The sequence below is a fragment of the Poecilia latipinna genome, unplaced genomic scaffold (genome assembly GCF_001443285.1).
Source record: "Poecilia latipinna isolate Pla-1442-1.1 unplaced genomic scaffold, P_latipinna-1.0 Scaffold70, whole genome shotgun sequence".
NCBI classification, from domain to species: Eukaryota; Metazoa; Chordata; class Actinopteri; order Cyprinodontiformes; family Poeciliidae; genus Poecilia; species Poecilia latipinna.
In genome coordinates, this window is record NW_015112686.1 from 235,302 (window position 1) to 254,802 (window position 19,501).

Sequence of the window (19,501 nt, forward strand, 5' to 3'; positions counted from 1 at the left end):
ACAGTGATATGCATTTCACTCTTTGAATTAATTTACTAAAATAGAATTATAAAAAAAAAACTAAATGCTCATCTAATTGATCTATTTTTAGGTGACCCGGTAAATAATATATATTGTATCCTTCTCTGCAATTAATGGTTATTATGCTTATTATCCACAAGTTCAAAAATGTGACCACAAGAGGGAGACATTATCAAGACAGATGCTGTTTAAAATGCAGTATTATTTTTACTATTGGAAATAGCAAGTACATAAATATAAAAGTATTTCTTCCATCTCAGTGAAAATGTTCTTGTTTTTATTTTTAGCCCCCTACCCCCAAGTTTGAAAAGGAAACATCCCAAATATAATATTTTATATAACTTTTCACACAATATTCCAAACAATAATGATTAAAAGTTCAGAAAATCTTTATTGTTTCCATTTCCAACACATGGAAATCTAACAGTGAAACATGAATAGGTGCACAATTAAACCACAAACAGGGAGAACTTTAACACCATAAACAATCAATAAACAAGGCACAATTTGAGATCAACAATCAGTTACAAGATCTTTGATCTGAAGTCGTCTGTCAGCAGTATATAAGTGCAGGACAAGAACATTATTATTCTTAACAACAGTGTACATTTGAATGAGCACAGGAATTACTAACAAAGACAAAATGACGTTAAGTTTGATTAAATGTGTTGTATTAAAATGATTTTTCTTGTTGATACATGTTTTAATACGAGAAGTGAAGACAGCACTGCCTTAGTCTTAATGGCTAAGCGGCTCTGCAGAAACAAATTACATTTGCTGTACCTGATGCAGTGTTAGTTATACTACTTGGAATGAAACCCACACATGAATATCACAGAAACTGCAGGAAATTTCGTGTTGAAGCAACCAACAATCTTTGATATTTTCATTTTACTTTATACACCTAAGGCCAGTAACATAAGATATAAACAACTCCTGTGACAGTTATCTGATCAAGTTTCTCAGGGTTTTTTTCCTCCAAGGACCAGTTAGAATTTTAATCCGAACAAAAGTCAATTAAAAACCCCTTTGACAACAACATTTTCATCAAAACAAGCAGAGAAACTTCTCATTTCATCAAAATGTGACACAAAACCGAAGTGTATTTGGTCTCCAGTATCACAATGTCTCATAATTGTCAGATTATCAGATGTCTTGCACACAGATAGAAAAAAATTAAACAAGGTGCTTAATTTAGAGCAAAAATGGCAACCACAACAAAGAACATTCTACTAGTTAAACGTAATTGCATATATTTCCCAGAATGTAATCAAGGTGTTTTGTGCATGGAGATTACTGTGTGTAAAGTTTAGGTAAACATTACACAGCATGTTTAGAGTTTTGCTACGTATTCTAAGAATGGCAAGTTCCTTCACACAAAAATCCAACACGAGGAAGATGAAATGCTATATGGTACAAAGGATTTTCATCTGTAGTGCATGTAACATTTTCCTAAATATAACTCAAAAAGAAATTTTGTAGAACATATCACCTATGTATTATGTCGTTGTATAATCTTAGATCATTTATTTAATACAAATCAGCAGTACCTGTCATTAATTACATCAGAAGGGTCTATGCTAGGTTAACGGCAGATTGGATGTCAGAGATTATCTAAAACTAACAGATCTATTTTGCGTTTATAAAACTTTACAGTGCAATAAAAACAGAAATACATTCGAAGATACCATAAAACTAAACCACTCCGTATAACTGTATTTTTTATTTTTTTTTTTTGCAAATGTCAGTGATGCTCAGATGAAATGAATTTCTACTGATTGAAAACACTTGGGCTAAATTGAGGTACTTAAGAGGAACTATAGCAATTTGTAGTCTACCTGAGTAGTCTGTAATAACTTTATCAGCAGAGAAGATTGTTGCACAACTGAAAACATCTAATGTGCAAAAATGTTTAGTGTCTTGTTCGACCGCCTTCGAAAGCGTGGTGCTCCTTGTGTGCTAAAGATAACAGAAGATGCAAGAGGAGAAGGTAAGCAAAGTACTCAAAAGTGTGCTATGAAAAACATACAGAAGACAATGCTCAATGGAAAGAAGATACTCACGTTTATAAAACACGGCTTTAAAAGGTGTCTGAGGCAGGAGCTCGTAGATCTTTCCCAAGATGTTTGACTCGTCGGCACAGGAAGCGTTCCCATTCCAGACCTGAACGATGTCTTCTCTGTCCCGTACGCTGATGCTGACCCCAACTACCTCGTCTCCTGTACACATAGAAACATACAATGAGATAGACTGCTCATGGTGCAATAAAGACATTAACAATATCCACTTTTTTATGTAAGAGCAGTACCCCAGTTAAAACATGATTGATCACAGTTTTTCATACAAATACAATCTGTCCAAATACCAGACACGGAGTTCCCCAAGTCTTTGTATTTGGATTGATACTGCTTATACTCTAAGTTTAGGTAAATATTACACAGCATGTTTTGAGTTTTGCTAGATAAATGAAGCTGACTTAATTTACCAATGGAGAGTCATAAAACTGATTAGATGTTTAGTCTCTAAGCATGTCTTAAAAGCCCGGAAGAGTTTTTTTTTTTTTTTATTCAGTTAGGACGCAGCTTCATCTCTAAGGATCTACATCACCCTTCACATTTATTGGTTCCCATGGGAGAGATGTGCTAAAATTTCTAAAATAAATTTAGATTTTATTGTAGCATAATATGTCACTGAAAAATTACAGATAGCTCACGTCTTTATTCCCGTCCATGTTGGAAAACAAACTTAGGTCATCGACCCTGCATAATTCTTACAGTTGTCTTAGGGGTCATCAGAAATGTTCTGATTGTAGATGCATGCAGTTTTATGAGATTAGCCATGTTCTCATAATAACCTATTGACTTATCCATTTTCTAAAATGGCTTGTTTTCATGCAAACTTTAAGCCAGTTTATTTCAGCATTGAATTTATTTATTCAAAGACATTTACCTGAAGCACAATAATCGCTGAACTGTTCTCCAATTGTGGCCAATAGTAACTCCTTCCACACAGAAGACTGTAAATATGAGGAAAGATTTAGCAAACAGAGAAATCAACTTGCATGTTAAGTACAGAAGAGTGCCATTTCACTTACAGTACACTCTTTGGGTACTTTCATTTTCCAAACCCCGCCTTTAGCATTGCTTTCTTCTTCCCTGTATGCAAACCAGAAGGAACATGAGCAAATATTCATATTGGCAAGCATGATAAAAATACAAGCGCACCGATCATTTTTTTTATTTTCCCATATCCCGGCCTCTGGTTTTTGTCAACTGTCAAGTGATGCGTGTCTCATTTCCTATCTGAAACAAACTTCTTGGGTGAAAGGAAGTAATTTTAAATCTAAATTGGCCAGTGGTATGAATAATTTTGATCTTAACTGTATAGGTCCTTGTCTCAACCCTTAAGATTTCCAAAAGGCTGGCAGCTGTTCCAAATCCAACATGTTCAGTGGCAGACAATGTTGAAAGTTTGAAAGGATAACATAGAGAAACTTGTCTGTATTCTGTTCAAGCTTCCTGCAATCTGATGAAGCTCACTCCATCACCGATACTTAAAATACTTCTTCACTCAAAGTAATGTCCAACATATTAAGGAGCGTTGACACACAGGATAGCCTAATAGCTCATAGGTATCCTAGTCTGGTCACCTGATGTCTTCTCCAACGGTTATCTAATTTGACCGTGCCAGCAGAACTCACCAGAGTGGCTTCCTTTCTCCCCTCATCAGATGATAGCTACATCTCAAAGGCAAGCTGGAAACACTCGGGATGTTGTTGTAAACTCGCCAAAAGTTCTGTTACGTTTTCAAGGGGAAAAGAGAAAGCGGGTTAATGTTTGACATCAACAACAGTCAAAACAAATATGACTGACTGGCCTTATGACACTTTTATTATTACAACAAATAACTAAAACTCTGAATCAGACTTATTTTTCTTTTCCATACATGATTAAATTGTGACCGAAACATACTAAAAATAGCCTCGCATCTTACCTGAACAGTCTCCACTGTGTAGATTTTCTTCAGGTTTGACTCGCACTCAGCTGCTGTTGTACCTGGTAGAGATCTTGCCAAACAAAGACAAATCAAATGTCTGTAAGTATATTTTATTTTAAATGTGAACATGTTTACTTTTTTTGTAATTTTTTTTTGTATCAGATATATCATGGCTGCCCTCTGTGCAGATAAATTAGAGCAGCGGTAGGTTAGGAGGGAGTCAGATGACTGACAAGCCAGTAAACAGGACTGACCCCATTTTAACACGGTCTCCCCTATGCTCCACTAACATGTACACATAGAGCATGTTGCTTGAAATCAACACTGTTCTGATTATATAAAATTATACATAAAAGGGTGACTTTTATTTATTTTTTCCCCACTTGACAGTTAATAAGAACTTGACCCACAAAAGCTTTGTTGGTAAAATTGAAATGGAACAGAGACACCAGCAATGACTCAGCAAGCTGAGAACAATATGCCGTGCTTATGAAAGCGGACACTGACCTGATTTCTACTTTGGATTTATTTTTGAGTTACTAATAGTTTCAAATTACAGTTTTTCTTGTAATGTTATTTTGTTTAACTTATAAAAAATATTTGTAATTTCCCACAGTTGTATATTATATAAAAATGTTTTTTTTTAATTATTATTATTTTAAGAAAAACAAGTTTTTCCACCTTTTCCAACAATCTTATAATAACAAATGGATAACAAAGAGAAATTCTAGGTCTGTTTGTCTTTTATTCCTTTAAGAGTCAATCAATTCGAAAGAGTTCGCTCACTTGTCGCCGACAACAGTTTTATAACAAAGCAGTTTGGAGAAAATAAATTCTTTCTTACCTATCAAGCCAGAAAGTCCAGGGTGAATGTAATGGCAGGATGTCATTTTCAGTGTTGTGTGAAATTTTTCCTAAATCTCTGTCGTTGATATGAATGTTTTTCTCCAGGCTTGGTGGTGAGCTCAGTTGTAAAGCAGCTAATGGCACTGCCATTATTAACCATGAAAACCGACGAACTTTTTAGTGGAGAACTATCATAGAGCAGGATTCCCACGCAGGCGTTTCTTCGGAGTTATGGTTGTTTATACATATATATAGATTCCCTGGGTAAATTTATCCCAGACCAGCTGATGAGTCATTGGTCGAATCCCCAGTTAGCAGAGAAAAACGCTCTATAACCGCCAGCCCACAAAACACCAGATAGATCTCGAAACTTCTATTGCCAAAGTCACGACATGCCTGAAAATGCAAATATAGCTATTCGCGTTATTGGATCGAGATGTTCTTGAACTACGCGGATTTATTTTTAACACCAAGTTGCATAAAGACCTTTGTTGATGTCCATCTCTCTTCCTCAAAAGTGCAAACGTAATTGTAGACATGCGCAGTTCTGCACTGCCAGCAGCTTTGTTGGATTGCTACCTGCTAGCTGTTCTGCTAACCAACAAGCATTTCCTGCCTGAGGACTGGACACAGCAATGGATATCGACGCAATATTGGAAGCGTTTCAAGGCAATGTTTACATTTATGAAAAAAAATAATAATTCGTTTTTTAAAATGTTTAAGTTAAGTGTTTCCCCTCACGATAAATCGGTATTATTTGCTAACTACGTAACGCACGTTACCCTACGAAATGCAGCTTTTTATGAAAAATGTGTTAAGAATATTGTTAGGCAATGAGGTGTTATCATTAGTTTGGCTTGGCTGCTTTACATGTACCTTTTGGTAGGAACAAGTCCGTCACATTCCACACTTTTAACCCGTTTATGTACAATCCGAGACGGTTATGTAAACAGCTAGCTCAGGAACACACTGCTAGCAATAAACTGCTAACTTTGATTTGAAAGTAATGTGGTTATTTCAATATCTAACTATTTGTGTTTTCCTCCCAGCTATTTATATTTTCCTATTTCATAACTAAAGAAAAGAGCAGTTGAAATTTTTAACCTAATACCATTTTGTGTTATGTGTGGCAGTTGTGGTTTGACGGGCTGCTTTTTGACTGTCAATAAAGTTGATGTATTTTAGTTATTCAGACCTAAAAGGAAAACTCATGTAAATATTTCTTGGTAATATATGTTTGTTATTTTTAGTGATTATGCCTAACAGCAAATGAAAACCCCGAAGAATAAATCTAATTTCCAGGCTACATTTTTTTTATTGGTCTCATAATAGTTTCTGAGAAACTAAATAGAAGGTTTTCATCAGCTGTAAGTAAAACAATGAACAGAAATGGACAACTGAAATATATCACTGTGTGTTTTAAAGGCACTTTTTGATGCTATTTTAAGATTTTGATATACATTTATAATAGCTGTCTTTTAGATTCATTTCTTGTATCTTCTGATGTGCTCATGTTATACAGTTGAATGAATTTTAATAACAATAATAAATAGTTGTACCCTTTTTACTCACTGTGATTTACAGATTTTGAGAAAAGAGGCAAGAAGGAGACCTGTCCTGCTCTAGAGCAATTCCTGTGTCATGTCGCCAAAACAGGACAACCAATGTAAGTAGGAACTTGCAAATCTGACACAAGTAGCATAAAGTCTTTATGTTTTCAATTACACTGTGTTCACAATTGTTAGGCATAGACAAGTGAGTATTTTGACCGTAGGATCATTTTTAGACTTAGTTTTCTAACTTCAAGGCATATGAACATGAATTCTTAATGGTCTTAAATATAGCATATGATGTTTATCTGTGTAATGAATGTGTGGCCGAAGTAGATCAACACCATGTATTAAGGTATGCATCATTATTAGGCAGTTTCTTTTTTTTAGACAGAATTAGCCAGAAAAAGAAATTGAAGTGGTTCTAGTTCTTGGTGCACAAAAAGTTGACTGTCAAGAGATCAAGATGCTGACACACTTCATGAATGGAAGGCTTGTAATAGTTATTGAAAAGAAATGTGACTTGTTTAGCCACAGGTTTCACTTTTGTTAAATGTCAGAAATCTTTATTAGACATTTTTGAGTTGTTCATTCACTTAAGCACTTGAGCAATGAAAATAAAAAGAGATGGAGAAAATGTGTTTTTCATGTAGTTGAATTCTGCACGGTAATGATTGTACAAATATAGATATTCTTCTAACAAAGCCCAAACATCATTTTTGCTTTCTTAAAAATTCATGTTTTAAGGTTTACTAACATTTCGGATTAGTCAAGAGCACGGTAGATGGTGATTTATAAAACCAATCCAATAAGACTTGCCTAATAACTGTGCACACATTGTAGACCTGAACATGTATAGCTACTTATTATCTGTACTTTTTTTTTTATTACGTATCCCCTTTAGGATCCCTTGGTCACAGTTCAAAACATACTTTTTATTTAAGCTGGATAAAGTGATGGAGGATTTTCATGCTTCAACACCAGAGGAGAGAGACTCTCACAATCCCAATGTGGAATATATTCCCTTTGAAGAAATGAAGAAAAGGATCTTAAAGATAGTGGATGGTTATAATGGGTGAGTGAAGCATGAGCATGGGCAAAAGAATCAAATTACAAACTTTCCAGTTCTGATGCTGGGAGCGAGATGTCTACTTATCACTTTTACTTATGTCTCTGATAACCTTTTCAGGATCCCATTCACCATTCAGCGGCTGTGTGAGCTGCTTACAGATCCCAAGCGTAATTACACGGGTACAGACAAGTTTCTCAGAGGTTTGGAAAAGGTGAGATACAGTCAACATTTTAAGGCCTAAACTCCGCACATTTGGTGCTATGTAATGGATATAAATGTGCAGTCTGAAGCTTTGAACTGAATTTTTCTTTTCTTTTGTTTACTGCAGAATGTAATGGTGGTAAGCTATCTGCATCCCACATCAGAGTAAGTAAATCAGTTGTCAAGTTAGTTGTAACAGCTACAAATATTAATGTGAAATTGATAAAAAAAAAAAAAAAATTTCTTACTTCCTTAAAAGGAAAAATGGGACATCGACTATGAATAGAATGAATGGAGTGATGTTTCTTGGAAACTCATCTCTATATTCAGAAAGGTGGGGCTAATTGCTGAGTTAAATAGCTGATATTTCTTTTAAGAAAAAAAAAAAAACAGACTCCTGAATGTGTAGATATTAATCTGTTTGTTGTGGTCTTCTTCAGCAGTCGAAATGTGAATGGGCCAAGTTTGTCAAAAACACTCAACAGACCAAAGCTGTCGTCGTCTTCACTTTCCACCAACGGGCTCCCAGAGTGTCCAGCCAGTAAAGACCCAGATGGAATCACTGAAACAGAGGAGCATCATTCCAGGTAAATTATGAGTCAACGTGTAGTACAGCATCCTCCACGTTTACTGGTATTCGTAATAAAGATGTGTATAAAGAAGAGTTTAGAAAGGAAAACTAAGAGATAATTGTTTTAAGCAATTCATCACAGACGCTCATGTAAAACATGAGGTGCTTTACACTTTTTCATTCCGAGTTTCACCTTGCTCAGTCTTAGTCTTGTCTGTTTTGAAATAGTTGATTCAATCTTGTGTCTCTGTAATAATGGCTGCTCATCAAATGTTTCTGATGAACAGCCATTTTCTATCTTATAAAGATACATCTTTATAAGATAGACACCATGTTCCTTTTTTCTCCACTTTGAAAAATAGCAAAGACAAAAAAGGGCTTCTACATGCCATTTTGGATTTTATCCCAAAGAAATAGGAAGTTGTGCAATAAAATGCTTCAGTTATGCTTTTTTTGGAGAAATTGTAAGGTGTGAAAGTATGTAATAACACTTTTTTCATAACATTTGATCCTTACTTCTGATGAGTAAAAATGTACAGAGATTAAAGATTGAATATTTCAGAATTCAGTGTGAAATCATCTTTGCAAAACAATAATATTTTAATAACATTTACTAGGGATACCAGTAAGCGAGTATGAAACAGACTATGTATATTCACTGTGAGGAGACTGTGTAAAGCCAGGTCCTCACATTAGTAATACAATTTTGCTAAGTTAAGACTATGTCTTATAAAAGCCAAAAACTATGAACATTACTGACCGATTTATTGTTTGTGGCAGTGAAACACCACCTTCAGAAGACGAGGCGAAACCAAAACATGGAATAAAGCACAAACATCGAGAAGAAGACGAAGAATCTGATTGTGACAAACAGGAGGCCAAGAAACGGAAGACTGGTGAATATGATGACGAAAAGGAAAGGGAAGAAGATGAGTCATCTTGTCATAAAGAACCAGAGAGTTCATCAGACACACCAGAGTCAGAGGAAGACACTTGTGGTCAAGAGTGCAGCAGTGAAACATATCATGACACACCCTGTAAATCAGACAGTCATGGTAGGTGTGAGTTCATCCTTACTTAGGCCAACTTGTACTTAAGAACACTATAACAGCAGGATTGTGTTGTTTAAGACACATTAAAAATATGCTACTTCACAGTCCACAAATATTATTTTTTAGAGCACAAGTATGACTAATATATTGGTGGACATAAACATTTAGCTGGTTCATGTACAGATGCATCTCCAATAAATTAGAATCTCATCAAAAAGTTTATTACAGTAATTCAATTTAAAAGCCAAATTCCTATTCTGTATAGATTTAGAGGGCTCTTTCCAAGCATAATAATGGAAATTGAACTGGAAGGTACTTTAAACAATCAGCTGATATTTCCACGCCCTTGTGAAGCAAAGGCCAAGTTGAGAAATATCAGAACCAACAATAAAGGCTGCTATTAAAGCAGCTTTGGCTGTCCTAACACCTCAGCAACATTGATGCAGTAATTCAAGCGGAAGGAAAACCTCTACTTTCTGTATTATGCATTCATTGTAATACAGTAGGTGGATATAGTTTCCACTAAGCTGACATTTCTGTATGGAAATATCTTCATGATGTACTGCTGTTATTTCTAAAGAGAGTTTATTTTCACATTTTCAGTAGCTGCAAGCCAAAATATTCAAAACTGGCAGAACTAAATACTTTAAAAGTACCCCAACATTTGTAATAAATCTAGTTAGAATTTGAATTTCCCCTTTAAATTTAATTATATAACACATTTTCAATGATTTTTAATTTTTATTTAATCTTGTTAAGCAAATGAAGGATGTAATCCCTTTGACATTCTCCTCTTGCATAAAATGGAATAAAATCTAAGCATTTTTGATTTAACTGCAGTTCAATTTCTTCATAATAATTGTGAATATTTGCTATATTCTATCACTAAAAAGTGACATCTTCTCTCTTCTTAGGGGAAAGCAGCACACCGTCTGAACCACCTGAGAGGGAAGGGGAGTCGAACGATGCTGGTGCTGCCGCCAGTGTTCAGAGCAACATCTCTGTGGATCAGTCGGAGCAAGCGACTCCATCAGAGACACATTCAACCTCCGAACAGGACAGTGCTTTGTGCAGCAGCAGCAGCAGCAGCAGCAGCAGCAGCAGCAGCAGCAGCAGCAGCAGCAGCAGCAGCAGCAGCAGCAGCAGCGATGCAGAGGGCTTACCCAGCGAAAAAGCGTCTTGCAGTAATTCCCCTGAGCTGCCAACAGAGGGTGGTGCTGAAACTTCGGACAGCACAGAGACAACATTAGAACTGGGAGAAGGCAACTAGCTTGAAAGGCGGGAATGCCAACTGACTTGTTTTCTACACTGTATGATAGAACCCCAAGGGTATATCTGTAGCACTGTGGACCATTAGGCTTCAGGACCAAGAGGCATGTGGACTTGGAGACTTCTCAGAAGGATCTTGATGTCCTCTTCTGTGTCAGCTTCTCACGGCCACTGGTCACCAGATCTTTAAACTGAAAGATGATTTAACGACATAACGAAGACTGCCTTTTTCAATATACAAAACCTTTTTCTAACCTTTTTTTCTTTCCTAATTTTTATATTTGAACATCTAATTTAATGTAGATAATGTATTCAGTAATTCCATTAGTTATTTGGTGTTTATTTCCAAGGAGAACCATTTGAGAAAGTTGTTTTAGGCCAAGCACAGTAGTTTCAGGTTTCTTTTCTTTCTTTTTCTTTTGTATTAATGCTGTTCAGAGATGATTGAGAACACCTTTAACCAAAATATCATACATGTCTGCTTTTATTTTGAATAAAGCACATGTCGCAAGTATATTTTCTGTGATCGTGCACTTCAAACTCTTGAAAGCTGGAGAAATGTTTTGCTCCCTGTCCGTATGACGCCAATACAACAAGTTGCCACTTGTGAGCCCTTTTGTCTGAGCAATTTGGTTTGCTGTAAGGGTAATCATTTTCAATTCAAACTCTGGAACAAAATCCAAGGTACTTTTATTTTCTTTGTGTCACACCATAGTCATACAGCTGTCTTTTTTTGATAATTGAGATTTCTACAATACTTATCTGTAAATGAGCTTTTGTAGTCTTGTAATACATGTCCACATTCTTTGTAAAACTGACTGCTGGAAACCGAAGGCTTGAGCTTGTGTGAGAGTATTCACAGAAAGCAATAAAAGCTGAAATTGGGATTGGTTTGGCATCTTGTTTTTCTTACAAATCAACATGTCACACATTTAGAATAATGAGAGGGAATTCTGGAAATGGCTGCAAAATTTTCCTTTTGTTCACATTTGTCCTCTATCACCTAATGATGATTGATCATTAGGTGATGCATCACCCTAAACAATTGATCATGGTAATGATGTGCACCAAGCCCATGAAATTTTCCCCCCCCCCCAGTGTCCTTACAACTCTTGAATTTTACCACATTTTGTTCCAACCACATTCAATGTTTTTGAGATCTTTAGTGATAGATGCAAACTATTACTGAAGAAAATCTGAAAAGTTTGGGGTGCATGTTTTAAACCTTCTTCACACAAATACTTGTAAATAAAATTAAGTTCCAGCAGTTCCCTTCAGATCTTGCATGAATAGTAATAAGTCTACTTCTTTTAGCTTAGTAATAAATACAGCAGTGCTGTGAAGACCTGAGAAGTTTGCTTGAGACCATTCATGAAAAAAATGGTCTCTGATAGGTTGAGGATAAAGTGGAGAAATTTAAAGCAGGGTAGGATACAGAATGATAGGTTAGCAAGAAAGCGACTGTAATAAAAACAATAAAAACAACTCACATGGTTTAGTAGAAGGATATGTTCTTATGTCTTTTCCATTTTAAAGAGTCGGTCAGAGAACTAGACCTCACTTCATGTATCACTTCAAATTTAAACCCCAGGTAAACAGGAATGCATGAATTAATTACTAAAAGTTCCAAGGCACTTCGGTTAGCTTAAAAAAAGTAAAGTAGGTATTAATAAAATACATGTAATCCACAGATACCGGATAAATCTGGAAGAATGTGAAGATCCAGATAACTGTGGCATAGTTTAAAATATTTATTTTTCAAGATTTTTCATCCTACAATGTAAGTCAACGTTTGGGTATTTCAGATTTCTTTGTGTGTTATAAGCACAATTTATCTATTTAGTTTTGAAAATCTTATAAGGAACTAAGTATGGAGTATGCTGTAGGTAAATGGATCACTGCATGTCAACCCTGCATGTCCATTTAAGAACATCTTTTAAACATACACCACTTTTCATTCCCTCTGCTAATATTGATCCCAGGCTCAATCTTTAAATGTTGGTTTTAAAGGTTTTCCAGTTTACTTAACAATCCTCAGGTACAGACATGGATCGAACACTGGGAATATGAGCTAGGTGATTGGTAGAGAGAAAGCAAGCAGGCTAATTTAAAATATCGGTTGTGTAAGACCAGAGCGTATGAATCATTTTAATCACAAGCGGATAACATCCAGTGACTCCCCAACGGCCTTGACACATCTAAGCTAAGATTATCAATATAGCTTCTGTCAGCACATATATGGACTGGGGCAGACCTAGCCAACGTACAGTGTGGTCGTTTTTCCACTAAAGTAAGTTATTTCCAATGGTGTGACACAGAGTTTATGTCACTTAGCAGCTCTCACATCAACACATTTATGGTGGCCTTTAGGTAGATAGACTACAGCAGACATGTAAATAGTAATTAGGACTTTCGAGGATAACCGAACACTTGACCTCAGTGAATCATCAGACGGATCAGGATCTTCCTATTCTGGGACTGGATTAAAATTGCCACACCAGACTCTTTGTTTTCATCTGATCTTCTCATGTTTTAGTAAAGCATTAATTAATTTCACTAAGCTGCCTTTGTCCTTAAACCTGTTGAGTGTGAAACGAGAAGTTTCTCTACAAATGGATACTTGAGACCAACTACACTAAATTCTACTTCTTGCACCATTTTGTGGCTTTTATTAAATTCTACTACAAATTAAATTTGAATAATTTTTTTATTATTATTGAACCCAAAGGGAAATTAAATGCTGTTGTAACTTATACAAATTAAGTTATTAAATTAAGTATGTGGTTTCACAATTTATTTGTTGCAATTTGTTTTGAATGATCAGGTTAAATGCAACAAATTAAGTTAAAAAAAGTTGATAAAAACCAACTTGTTTGAAAAGTGGGATAACGTATCAAGAAGGACAAATTAGCTAATTATTCTCTATAATTCTTATTGAAATAGTGTAGGATAGTGTAAACGTGTAGAGTTATTGCTTTAAAAGAGAGACCAAGTTTGTCAACGGTGGTTTCCAGACATTGCTGTTAAAAAACAAAAGTATTTACTTTAAATATATTTTAAACTAAATATAGTATAGAATATATTCCTGGAACCTATTTTAAGGATGTAGAGCCCACAAGGCTTACAGACAATGCTAAGATGTTTCTTTGTTTACTGTGATTGAGAAGGATATCCCTTCATGATTGCATGATTGATTTTGACAGGTCTTCATTTCTAATCCTTTACCATGTGACCCACAGCAGTCTGTGTCTCATCCTCACTTTCAGAAGGGATTTGCCACAACAACGAGGCTAATAACTGTACTGCTTGTATGGACCTTTATGCTTTTTATTGATTACTTTCATTTTTGCTGATTAACAAAAAGCTACAGAAACCATTTTGTTGATGTGAACTGGAATTTATAGATTTTGATTTCTAGAGAAGGAAGGCAGCAAAGCAGCTACAAATCTTAAACTGGTTATTTGTAATGTGAGAAATAATTTGAGTTTCGGGGGAGTTACAGAAAACCTTCCCGTCATGGGTCAGCGCCTGAGCGAAGACAACGACCCCGACAAGGAAATTGATGTGGCAGAGCTGCAGGAATGGTACAAGAAATTTGTCGTGGAGTGCCCAAGTGGAACACTATTCATGCACGAGTTCAAGAGTTTTTTTGGTGTCACCGACAACAAGGAGGCCGCAGATTACATCGAGAACATGTTTCGAGCCTTTGACAAGAACGGCGTAAGTACATTGGGCCTCAATTCTGATATTATTTGCTCTGAAAATAACTTTAAAATGTTGTGCACATGAAATGAATCAAATAATTTATGTGGTTGGATGACACTGCATGTGTTTAACAGCAATAACAGCAATTCAAGTGTAGTTGAAAAGCTCAAACAAACTCAAAAGTGGGTCGCACTTTAATTGTTACTCTGTATTCTTTAATTTTTTTTCTATTTTTATATTTTTTTTAAAAATATGATTTTGTCACCTTAAATGTCTCCAGACATTCTGAATAAATGTATCTTGTTTGACATTTTGCATAGCAACAATGTTGCCTCTTTAGGATTTCATCTCATTTTTTTTTTTTTTTTTTTTACATTTGAACTCTCTCTGATTTCACAGGACAACACCATAGATTTTCTGGAATACGTAGCAGCTTTAAACTTAGTTCTTCGAGGCAAATTGGAACATAAACTTAAATGGACATTCAAAATGTACGACAAAGATGGGAGTGGATGCATCGACAAAACAGAACTTCTTGAAATTGTGGAGGTAATATTTCCATTAAATTACTTTCACACGTGCAGTAGTGTTCATTTCAATGCTTGCTTAAAAATAGATGTGCAAGAAGTCATGGTGACGTCCTTTCCTGTCACTTACAGTCTATTTATCGGCTAAAGAAAGCCTGCCACGGGGAGCTGGATGAAGAATGTAATCTGCTTACCCCAGACCAAGTGGTTGACCGGATATTTGAGCTGGTCGATGAAAATGGAGATGGTGAGAGTTTGTGTTTTTGGTGTCATTTAAAGCTGCGCTTGTGTTCATTGTTAACTGGATCAAAAAATGGAAAACCTATATTTTGCTGTCACACAGGTGAGCTCTCGCTGGATGAGTTTATCGATGGAGCACGCAGGGACAAGTGGGTGATGAAGATGCTGCAGATGGACGTGAACCCCGGTGACTGGATCAATGAGCGAAGACGCAGTGCTAACTTCTAAGACTGGAGATCACATTGACCTTTTATGTGACCATGTTGATTTTGTACATACAAGTATATAAAACGGCATTTTGGCATAAAAATATATGCACAAAACCTAGATGTATCCATTGCTTTTGAAGGGATTATGTGTTTATAGCAGTTGCACAATCTGTGAAGCATTGGTGCAAATGAAGAACAGTGTAAATAATCGCTACCTATTTTATTATAGGTTTGTTTTACAGCCATAAAGCAGTAACTGTGTGTTCTATTGATTGTGTCAAGAATTAAGCATAAAAGTTGTTCAATAAAAAAAAGTTGAAAGTTGGCTTGTTGACTTGGGAAGTTATTTATTTTACATGAACTTCAGTAAAATATTGTGAATATTGTGATCTGGGCTGATAAACAGAAATGTTGCTAGAAAAAAAAAAAAAAAGTCAGTGTGAGTGAACTGGCAAATGCCCCAGCAAGAAGTGAGGATGTAGGAAGTCTGTGTTCTGATTAATCTCGCTGCAACTAATTAAGTCTTTGATTAGTTGTGTGAGGTGTGCCTGATGTGGGTGTGTAATGCTTATTGCACTATTTGAACAATTAAAAATTTCCCATTAATCTTTATTTGCGGCGGGAGAACGGGGGATACTTTTAGGCACAATTATATGTTAGTATTACTCTTAATGAACCCTCTCCAGTCACAAAATCCAAGGCTGAGATTGAAAGCATACTCCGCCGTCACGGCCGCGCCGCTTTCTGCGCTGGTATTTAAATGGTGCGAATCGTTTCACTTTTTCAAAAACTCGTTTTTTCCTCTCGCGAGAGTCTAGATTGTGTTTCGTTTCTCCGCTTTGGTCCTGCTGTGGAGCTAAGTATAAGCCAATTGTGTGTGTAGTTTTTAAACTCCGAACGGCTTTAAAGGTTTTGCTACTTAAACGAGACACTTTAAGACTTGGAAGAAAACTATCAAACTAGTCTTAAGGTCGGAAGCACATGCGTATAGTCCTCCGTAGCGTTGCGTGTTTACTTAGGCAGAGGTGTTCACGGATTTTACTTCTGAATCCAGTCAACAAACAGGATCTAAACACAATGTCTTCAGTGTCTTCTAATAGCCGAGCGCCATCATCCACTTATAAAATCCAGGTAATGATGAAAGTTGGACGATTTAGCAATCGTAAGTGCGTCAGAGCACATTGTTTCAGTTGCTGTTATTTAACTCTTGTTTAACGCCGCCCCCTCGTGGCTAGCTTTCAGAAGACAGCTGGACATTGAAGTATGCCACCGGCGACTTGTTTTCCTGCCCACGGGACGAATCTTTGGCCCACTGCATCAGTGAGGACATCCGCATGGGAGCAGGGATAGCAGTCACGTTCAGGAAGAGGTTCGGTGAAGTGTTGACGTTAAAGGAGCAGAGTGAGTCAGACTAGTAATTAATAAGCCTTTGTTTGGGGAAGAATTTCAGGAGAAAAAGTTTTATCCTTGTAAAGTTTATTCAAATGTCTGGTTCCAACATTGGGTACTAAATCATAATATTTTGTATTTTTCTATGCATGTCCGAATAGAGAAGGTGCCAGGGCAGTGTGCTGTCCTGACTCATGATCGACGTTTCATCTATTATCTGGTAAACATACTGTGGTCAATTATTATAATGAAAGTTTTTATTGTTCAGTCTTGTAACTGCGTCTTTCCTATTATGTGCCTCAGATAACAAAGAAAAAAGCCAGCCAGAAACCCACATATGACAGCCTGAGGAGGAGTCTGGAAGACATGAAGACTCATTGCTTACAGAATGGTGTCAAAAGGATATCAATACCTCGGTTTGTAGGAGCTACTGTGGAGAAATACTGTTTTTCTTTGTTTTATTTTACTCAGTAATTTCCCTTAATTCTTCTTCTTTAGTGGGAATGATTAAACATCATGTTTGTCTCGTGTCTCCCCCTCAGAATTGGTTGTGGCCTGGACCGACTGCAGTGGTCAAAGGTGTCACAGATCCTGGAGCAGGTCTTTAAAGAGACGGATATCACCATAACCGTGTACAGTCTGCCCAAGAAAGCAGAGACCACAGTGATGAAGGAAAATATGCGATGATTCATGGTTTTTATAATCATTATTGGCAGGGTTCACTGTATGCACTTTTCTCCATTATTCCTGCAGCATGAAGTCAAGAGTTTTTCCAGTGGAAAAGCAATTATGTAATCATTATATTGAAAATAAAATGCATTTTCTAACAAATCGGTTTCACTGCAAAGAAATGACGTGGAGCTCTTCAGCAGCTCTGTTAATAGAAAACTCCAATTGGTAGTTTTCTGCTCTCTGATTACAGCAGGGCTCCCTCTTGTGTGAATTTAGGTTTTTATCAACAGCTCAATATTTAACAGAAGAGGTGTTTAACACACCACTGTACTGGCTTTAGAAAACACACCACTGTACTGGCTTTAGAACACACACCTCCAGTAGGGCTTTTTTGAAAGCATTTTGAAATTATACTGTTTGGAAAGCTCTTGATCCTAAAATAAGTGTCAGTTTGTCGCTTACAACTACACACAGCTTCTTTTATTCTATACGTTTTTCATCTGATGCTTTTATAACCTGCCTTGTTCCCCAGCTGTTCAGAATGAAACAATGGCTTACAGAATGTTTTCTTCAGTATGTTTTAAAATGTGGCAAATGAGTTATCTGAATAGCCAAACAAACCCAAAATGTAACTTTTTTTTTCTCGTTAAATTAGATGAGAGAATTTTGCTCGACTATACAGAGTAATTCATATTTCCCTTTGATAAACGCATGAAGGAATGGCTTCAGTCTTTTTGCTGTTGCACAAACGACTCGGTAGTGAAGCGCGTCATCAATGACCTTGCTGCCACGTCAGTCAAAACACTTTTTATCTAACTTTGTTGTAAAATTGTAACCCAGTTTGTAAGTAATGTAGATTTCTGTGTGTCAGAGCACCCAGAAATCCAACCATTGCCTTCACATTTATGTTCTAATAAATCTTTTATTTTAGCAGATCTACAAGTTTTTTTTATTATTTTTTTTTAATTTCTTTACATCTGTTTTACTGTGAATTTACTACGACAATGCATAGAGCTCCAGTTGTGTCCGGTAATAGCAGTCCGACGCCATTAAGCACATCAAGCTCTATTTTTGTAGAAAATATATTTCTACATGGCAGTTTATTTACTACAATTTGTAACAGAGAGATGATGTGATGTAAATGGTGCTGATTCTGAGAACTGATTAGTTTAATGATTTTTCCATTGTAGAGTTCAGTCAGTGAGGTCATTCATCTTGTGAACCAGCAGGTGGCCCTAATCGAAGAAAGAAGGCGGCCAGTGAACATGCTGGTTACACAGGATTCCCCTGAAAATTTGGATGAAACCGGTCGTTCCAGAAAAAAAAAAAAGGTAATTGAAGAGGGGGTAACATATAAAGAAGCACAGACATTCAGGCGATGTGAATGCTACCAATCAATGACATATGCAATCTGCATATTTCACTTATTTTTTTTAACTGATTTGAATAATAAGTTTAACTTGATGCACTATATGATAAGTAGAATCAATTGGAATGCTTATATGATTGAATTTAAATGACTTTTTTTTTTTGTAAATTGCCTTATGTGTTGTGAATTAGCAGTTTATAAAGAAACTGAATTGAATTAAAAAAGGTTACAATTTGCCAAACTTACTGGAATGACGAGAAATGACGCAATGAAAGCAAAATTGGTATTTTTGGGTCAAAATACTTAGAGGTCCTGTTGCCTCCTGCTGAAGAGGAAATTTTATAGAAGTACCTGCTGTAACATGATATCAAACCCCTATCATGGCCTGCCGACCAACATGCCAGTTGGCAGGAGGCTTCTTGGTTCCAAACCAAACAGATTTATATTATAGGCTGTTCAGTCCAATTCCTGGGTCTTGTTTGGTAACAAATCTTGGTAATTAATTTTTGTGGCAAAACTAAGAAATGCAAGGAAATTGTAGAATTTATTCCAATAACTTTGTTACAGACACCATCCTCTGGTGTCTGTAACAAAGAGACACCAGAGGATGGTGTCTGTGAACAGGTAAAGGTCATCCTTTGAAATAATGTGAAGGTAATCCTCAGAAATCGTGGTCTTAACCAAATAGTGAGCAAAGTTTATATATAAAGCGATTTTCAAAGACATAAAAGTCACAATATACTGCACAACATAAATCACAGATATAGAAAGTATAAAAACAAGAAATAAAATCTTGGTAAAAACATTGGAAC

At 36.1% G+C, this 19,501-nt stretch overlaps 4 protein-coding genes across 9 annotated transcripts; 3 read left to right on the forward strand and 1 right to left on the reverse strand.

Annotated features, from left to right (window-relative positions):
• Positions 1-392: 392 nt before the first annotated feature.
• Positions 393-5,348, reverse strand: LOC106934852 (eukaryotic translation initiation factor 4E type 3). Its single transcript, XM_015015001.1, has 7 exons — positions 4,862-5,348; positions 4,015-4,087; positions 3,722-3,816; positions 3,116-3,176; positions 2,971-3,037; positions 2,085-2,240; positions 393-1,980 (listed from the first exon to the last, which is right to left on the reverse strand). The coding sequence occupies exons 1-7, from the start codon at positions 5,011-5,013 to the stop codon at positions 1,934-1,936; spliced, it is 651 nt and encodes a 216-aa protein (XP_014870487.1). The 5' UTR covers positions 5,014-5,348; the 3' UTR covers positions 393-1,933.
• On the forward strand, positions 1,919-11,465 carry LOC106934765 (serine/threonine-protein phosphatase 4 regulatory subunit 2-A-like). 6 transcript variants are annotated; one of them, XM_015014906.1, is made up of 10 exons: positions 1,919-2,011; positions 6,448-6,529; positions 7,318-7,488; positions 7,603-7,696; positions 7,814-7,851; positions 7,946-8,020; positions 8,127-8,273; positions 9,038-9,312; positions 10,224-10,385; positions 10,444-11,465. In XM_015014906.1, the coding sequence occupies exons 1-10, from the start codon at positions 1,930-1,932 to the stop codon at positions 10,557-10,559; spliced, it is 1,242 nt and encodes a 413-aa protein (XP_014870392.1). In that variant the 5' UTR covers positions 1,919-1,929; the 3' UTR covers positions 10,560-11,465. The 6 variants fall into 6 exon arrangements, with proteins under 6 accessions (XP_014870392.1, XP_014870401.1, XP_014870362.1 ...); XM_015014915.1 differs by having other exon boundaries at positions 10,447-11,465; XM_015014876.1 differs by having other exon boundaries at positions 10,224-11,465.
• Positions 11,466-13,830: 2,365 nt separating this feature from the next.
• On the forward strand, positions 13,831-15,585 carry guca1b (guanylate cyclase activator 1B). The gene is made up of 4 exons (XM_015015019.1): positions 13,831-14,298; positions 14,683-14,832; positions 14,943-15,057; positions 15,154-15,585. The coding sequence occupies exons 1-4, from the start codon at positions 14,095-14,097 to the stop codon at positions 15,276-15,278; spliced, it is 594 nt and encodes a 197-aa protein (XP_014870505.1). The 5' UTR covers positions 13,831-14,094; the 3' UTR covers positions 15,279-15,585.
• Positions 15,586-16,174: 589 nt separating this feature from the next.
• LOC106934864 (O-acetyl-ADP-ribose deacetylase 1-like) lies at positions 16,175-18,255 on the forward strand. Its single transcript, XM_015015007.1, has 5 exons — positions 16,175-16,390; positions 16,495-16,660; positions 16,810-16,868; positions 16,952-17,064; positions 17,191-18,255. Exons 1-5 carry the CDS (start codon positions 16,241-16,243, stop codon positions 17,333-17,335), a joined length of 633 nt encoding a protein of 210 aa, XP_014870493.1. The 5' UTR covers positions 16,175-16,240; the 3' UTR covers positions 17,336-18,255.
• The last annotated feature ends 1,246 nt before the right edge of the window (positions 18,256-19,501 follow it).

What these genes read in the sequence shown, in the direction of transcription:
- LOC106934765 (XM_015014876.1), top strand. Translation starts at nt 1,930, where the DNA reads ATGTTTAGTGTCTTGTTCGACCGCCTTCGAAAGCGTGGTGCTCCTTGT. An exon ending in AGAAGATGCAAGAGGAGAAG is followed by an intron (nt 2,012 to 6,447) that starts GTAAGCAAAGTA and finishes TGTGATTTACAG; the next exon opens with ATTTTGAGAAAAGAGGCAAG. An exon ending in TCATCTCTATATTCAGAAAG is followed by an intron (nt 8,021 to 8,126) that starts GTGGGGCTAATT and finishes GGTCTTCTTCAG; the next exon opens with CAGTCGAAATGTGAATGGGC.
- LOC106934852 (XM_015015001.1), bottom strand. Translation starts at nt 5,013, where the DNA reads ATGGCAGTGCCATTAGCTGCTTTACAACTGAGCTCACCACCAAGCCTG. An exon ending in TGGACTTTCTGGCTTGATAG is followed by an intron (nt 4,088 to 4,861) that starts GTAAGAAAGAAT and finishes TTGTTTGGCAAG; the next exon opens with ATCTCTACCAGGTACAACAG. An exon ending in TAAAGCCGTGTTTTATAAAC is followed by an intron (nt 1,981 to 2,084) that starts GTGAGTATCTTC and finishes TGTTATCTTTAG; the next exon opens with CACACAAGGAGCACCACGCT.
- LOC106934864 (XM_015015007.1), top strand. Translation starts at nt 16,241, where the DNA reads ATGCGTATAGTCCTCCGTAGCGTTGCGTGTTTACTTAGGCAGAGGTGT. An exon ending in CATCCACTTATAAAATCCAG is followed by an intron (nt 16,391 to 16,494) that starts GTAATGATGAAA and finishes CCTCGTGGCTAG; the next exon opens with CTTTCAGAAGACAGCTGGAC. An exon ending in GACGTTTCATCTATTATCTG is followed by an intron (nt 16,869 to 16,951) that starts GTAAACATACTG and finishes TATGTGCCTCAG; the next exon opens with ATAACAAAGAAAAAAGCCAG.
- guca1b (XM_015015019.1), top strand. Translation starts at nt 14,095, where the DNA reads ATGGGTCAGCGCCTGAGCGAAGACAACGACCCCGACAAGGAAATTGAT. An exon ending in GAGCCTTTGACAAGAACGGC is followed by an intron (nt 14,299 to 14,682) that starts GTAAGTACATTG and finishes CTGATTTCACAG; the next exon opens with GACAACACCATAGATTTTCT. An exon ending in AACTTCTTGAAATTGTGGAG is followed by an intron (nt 14,833 to 14,942) that starts GTAATATTTCCA and finishes TGTCACTTACAG; the next exon opens with TCTATTTATCGGCTAAAGAA.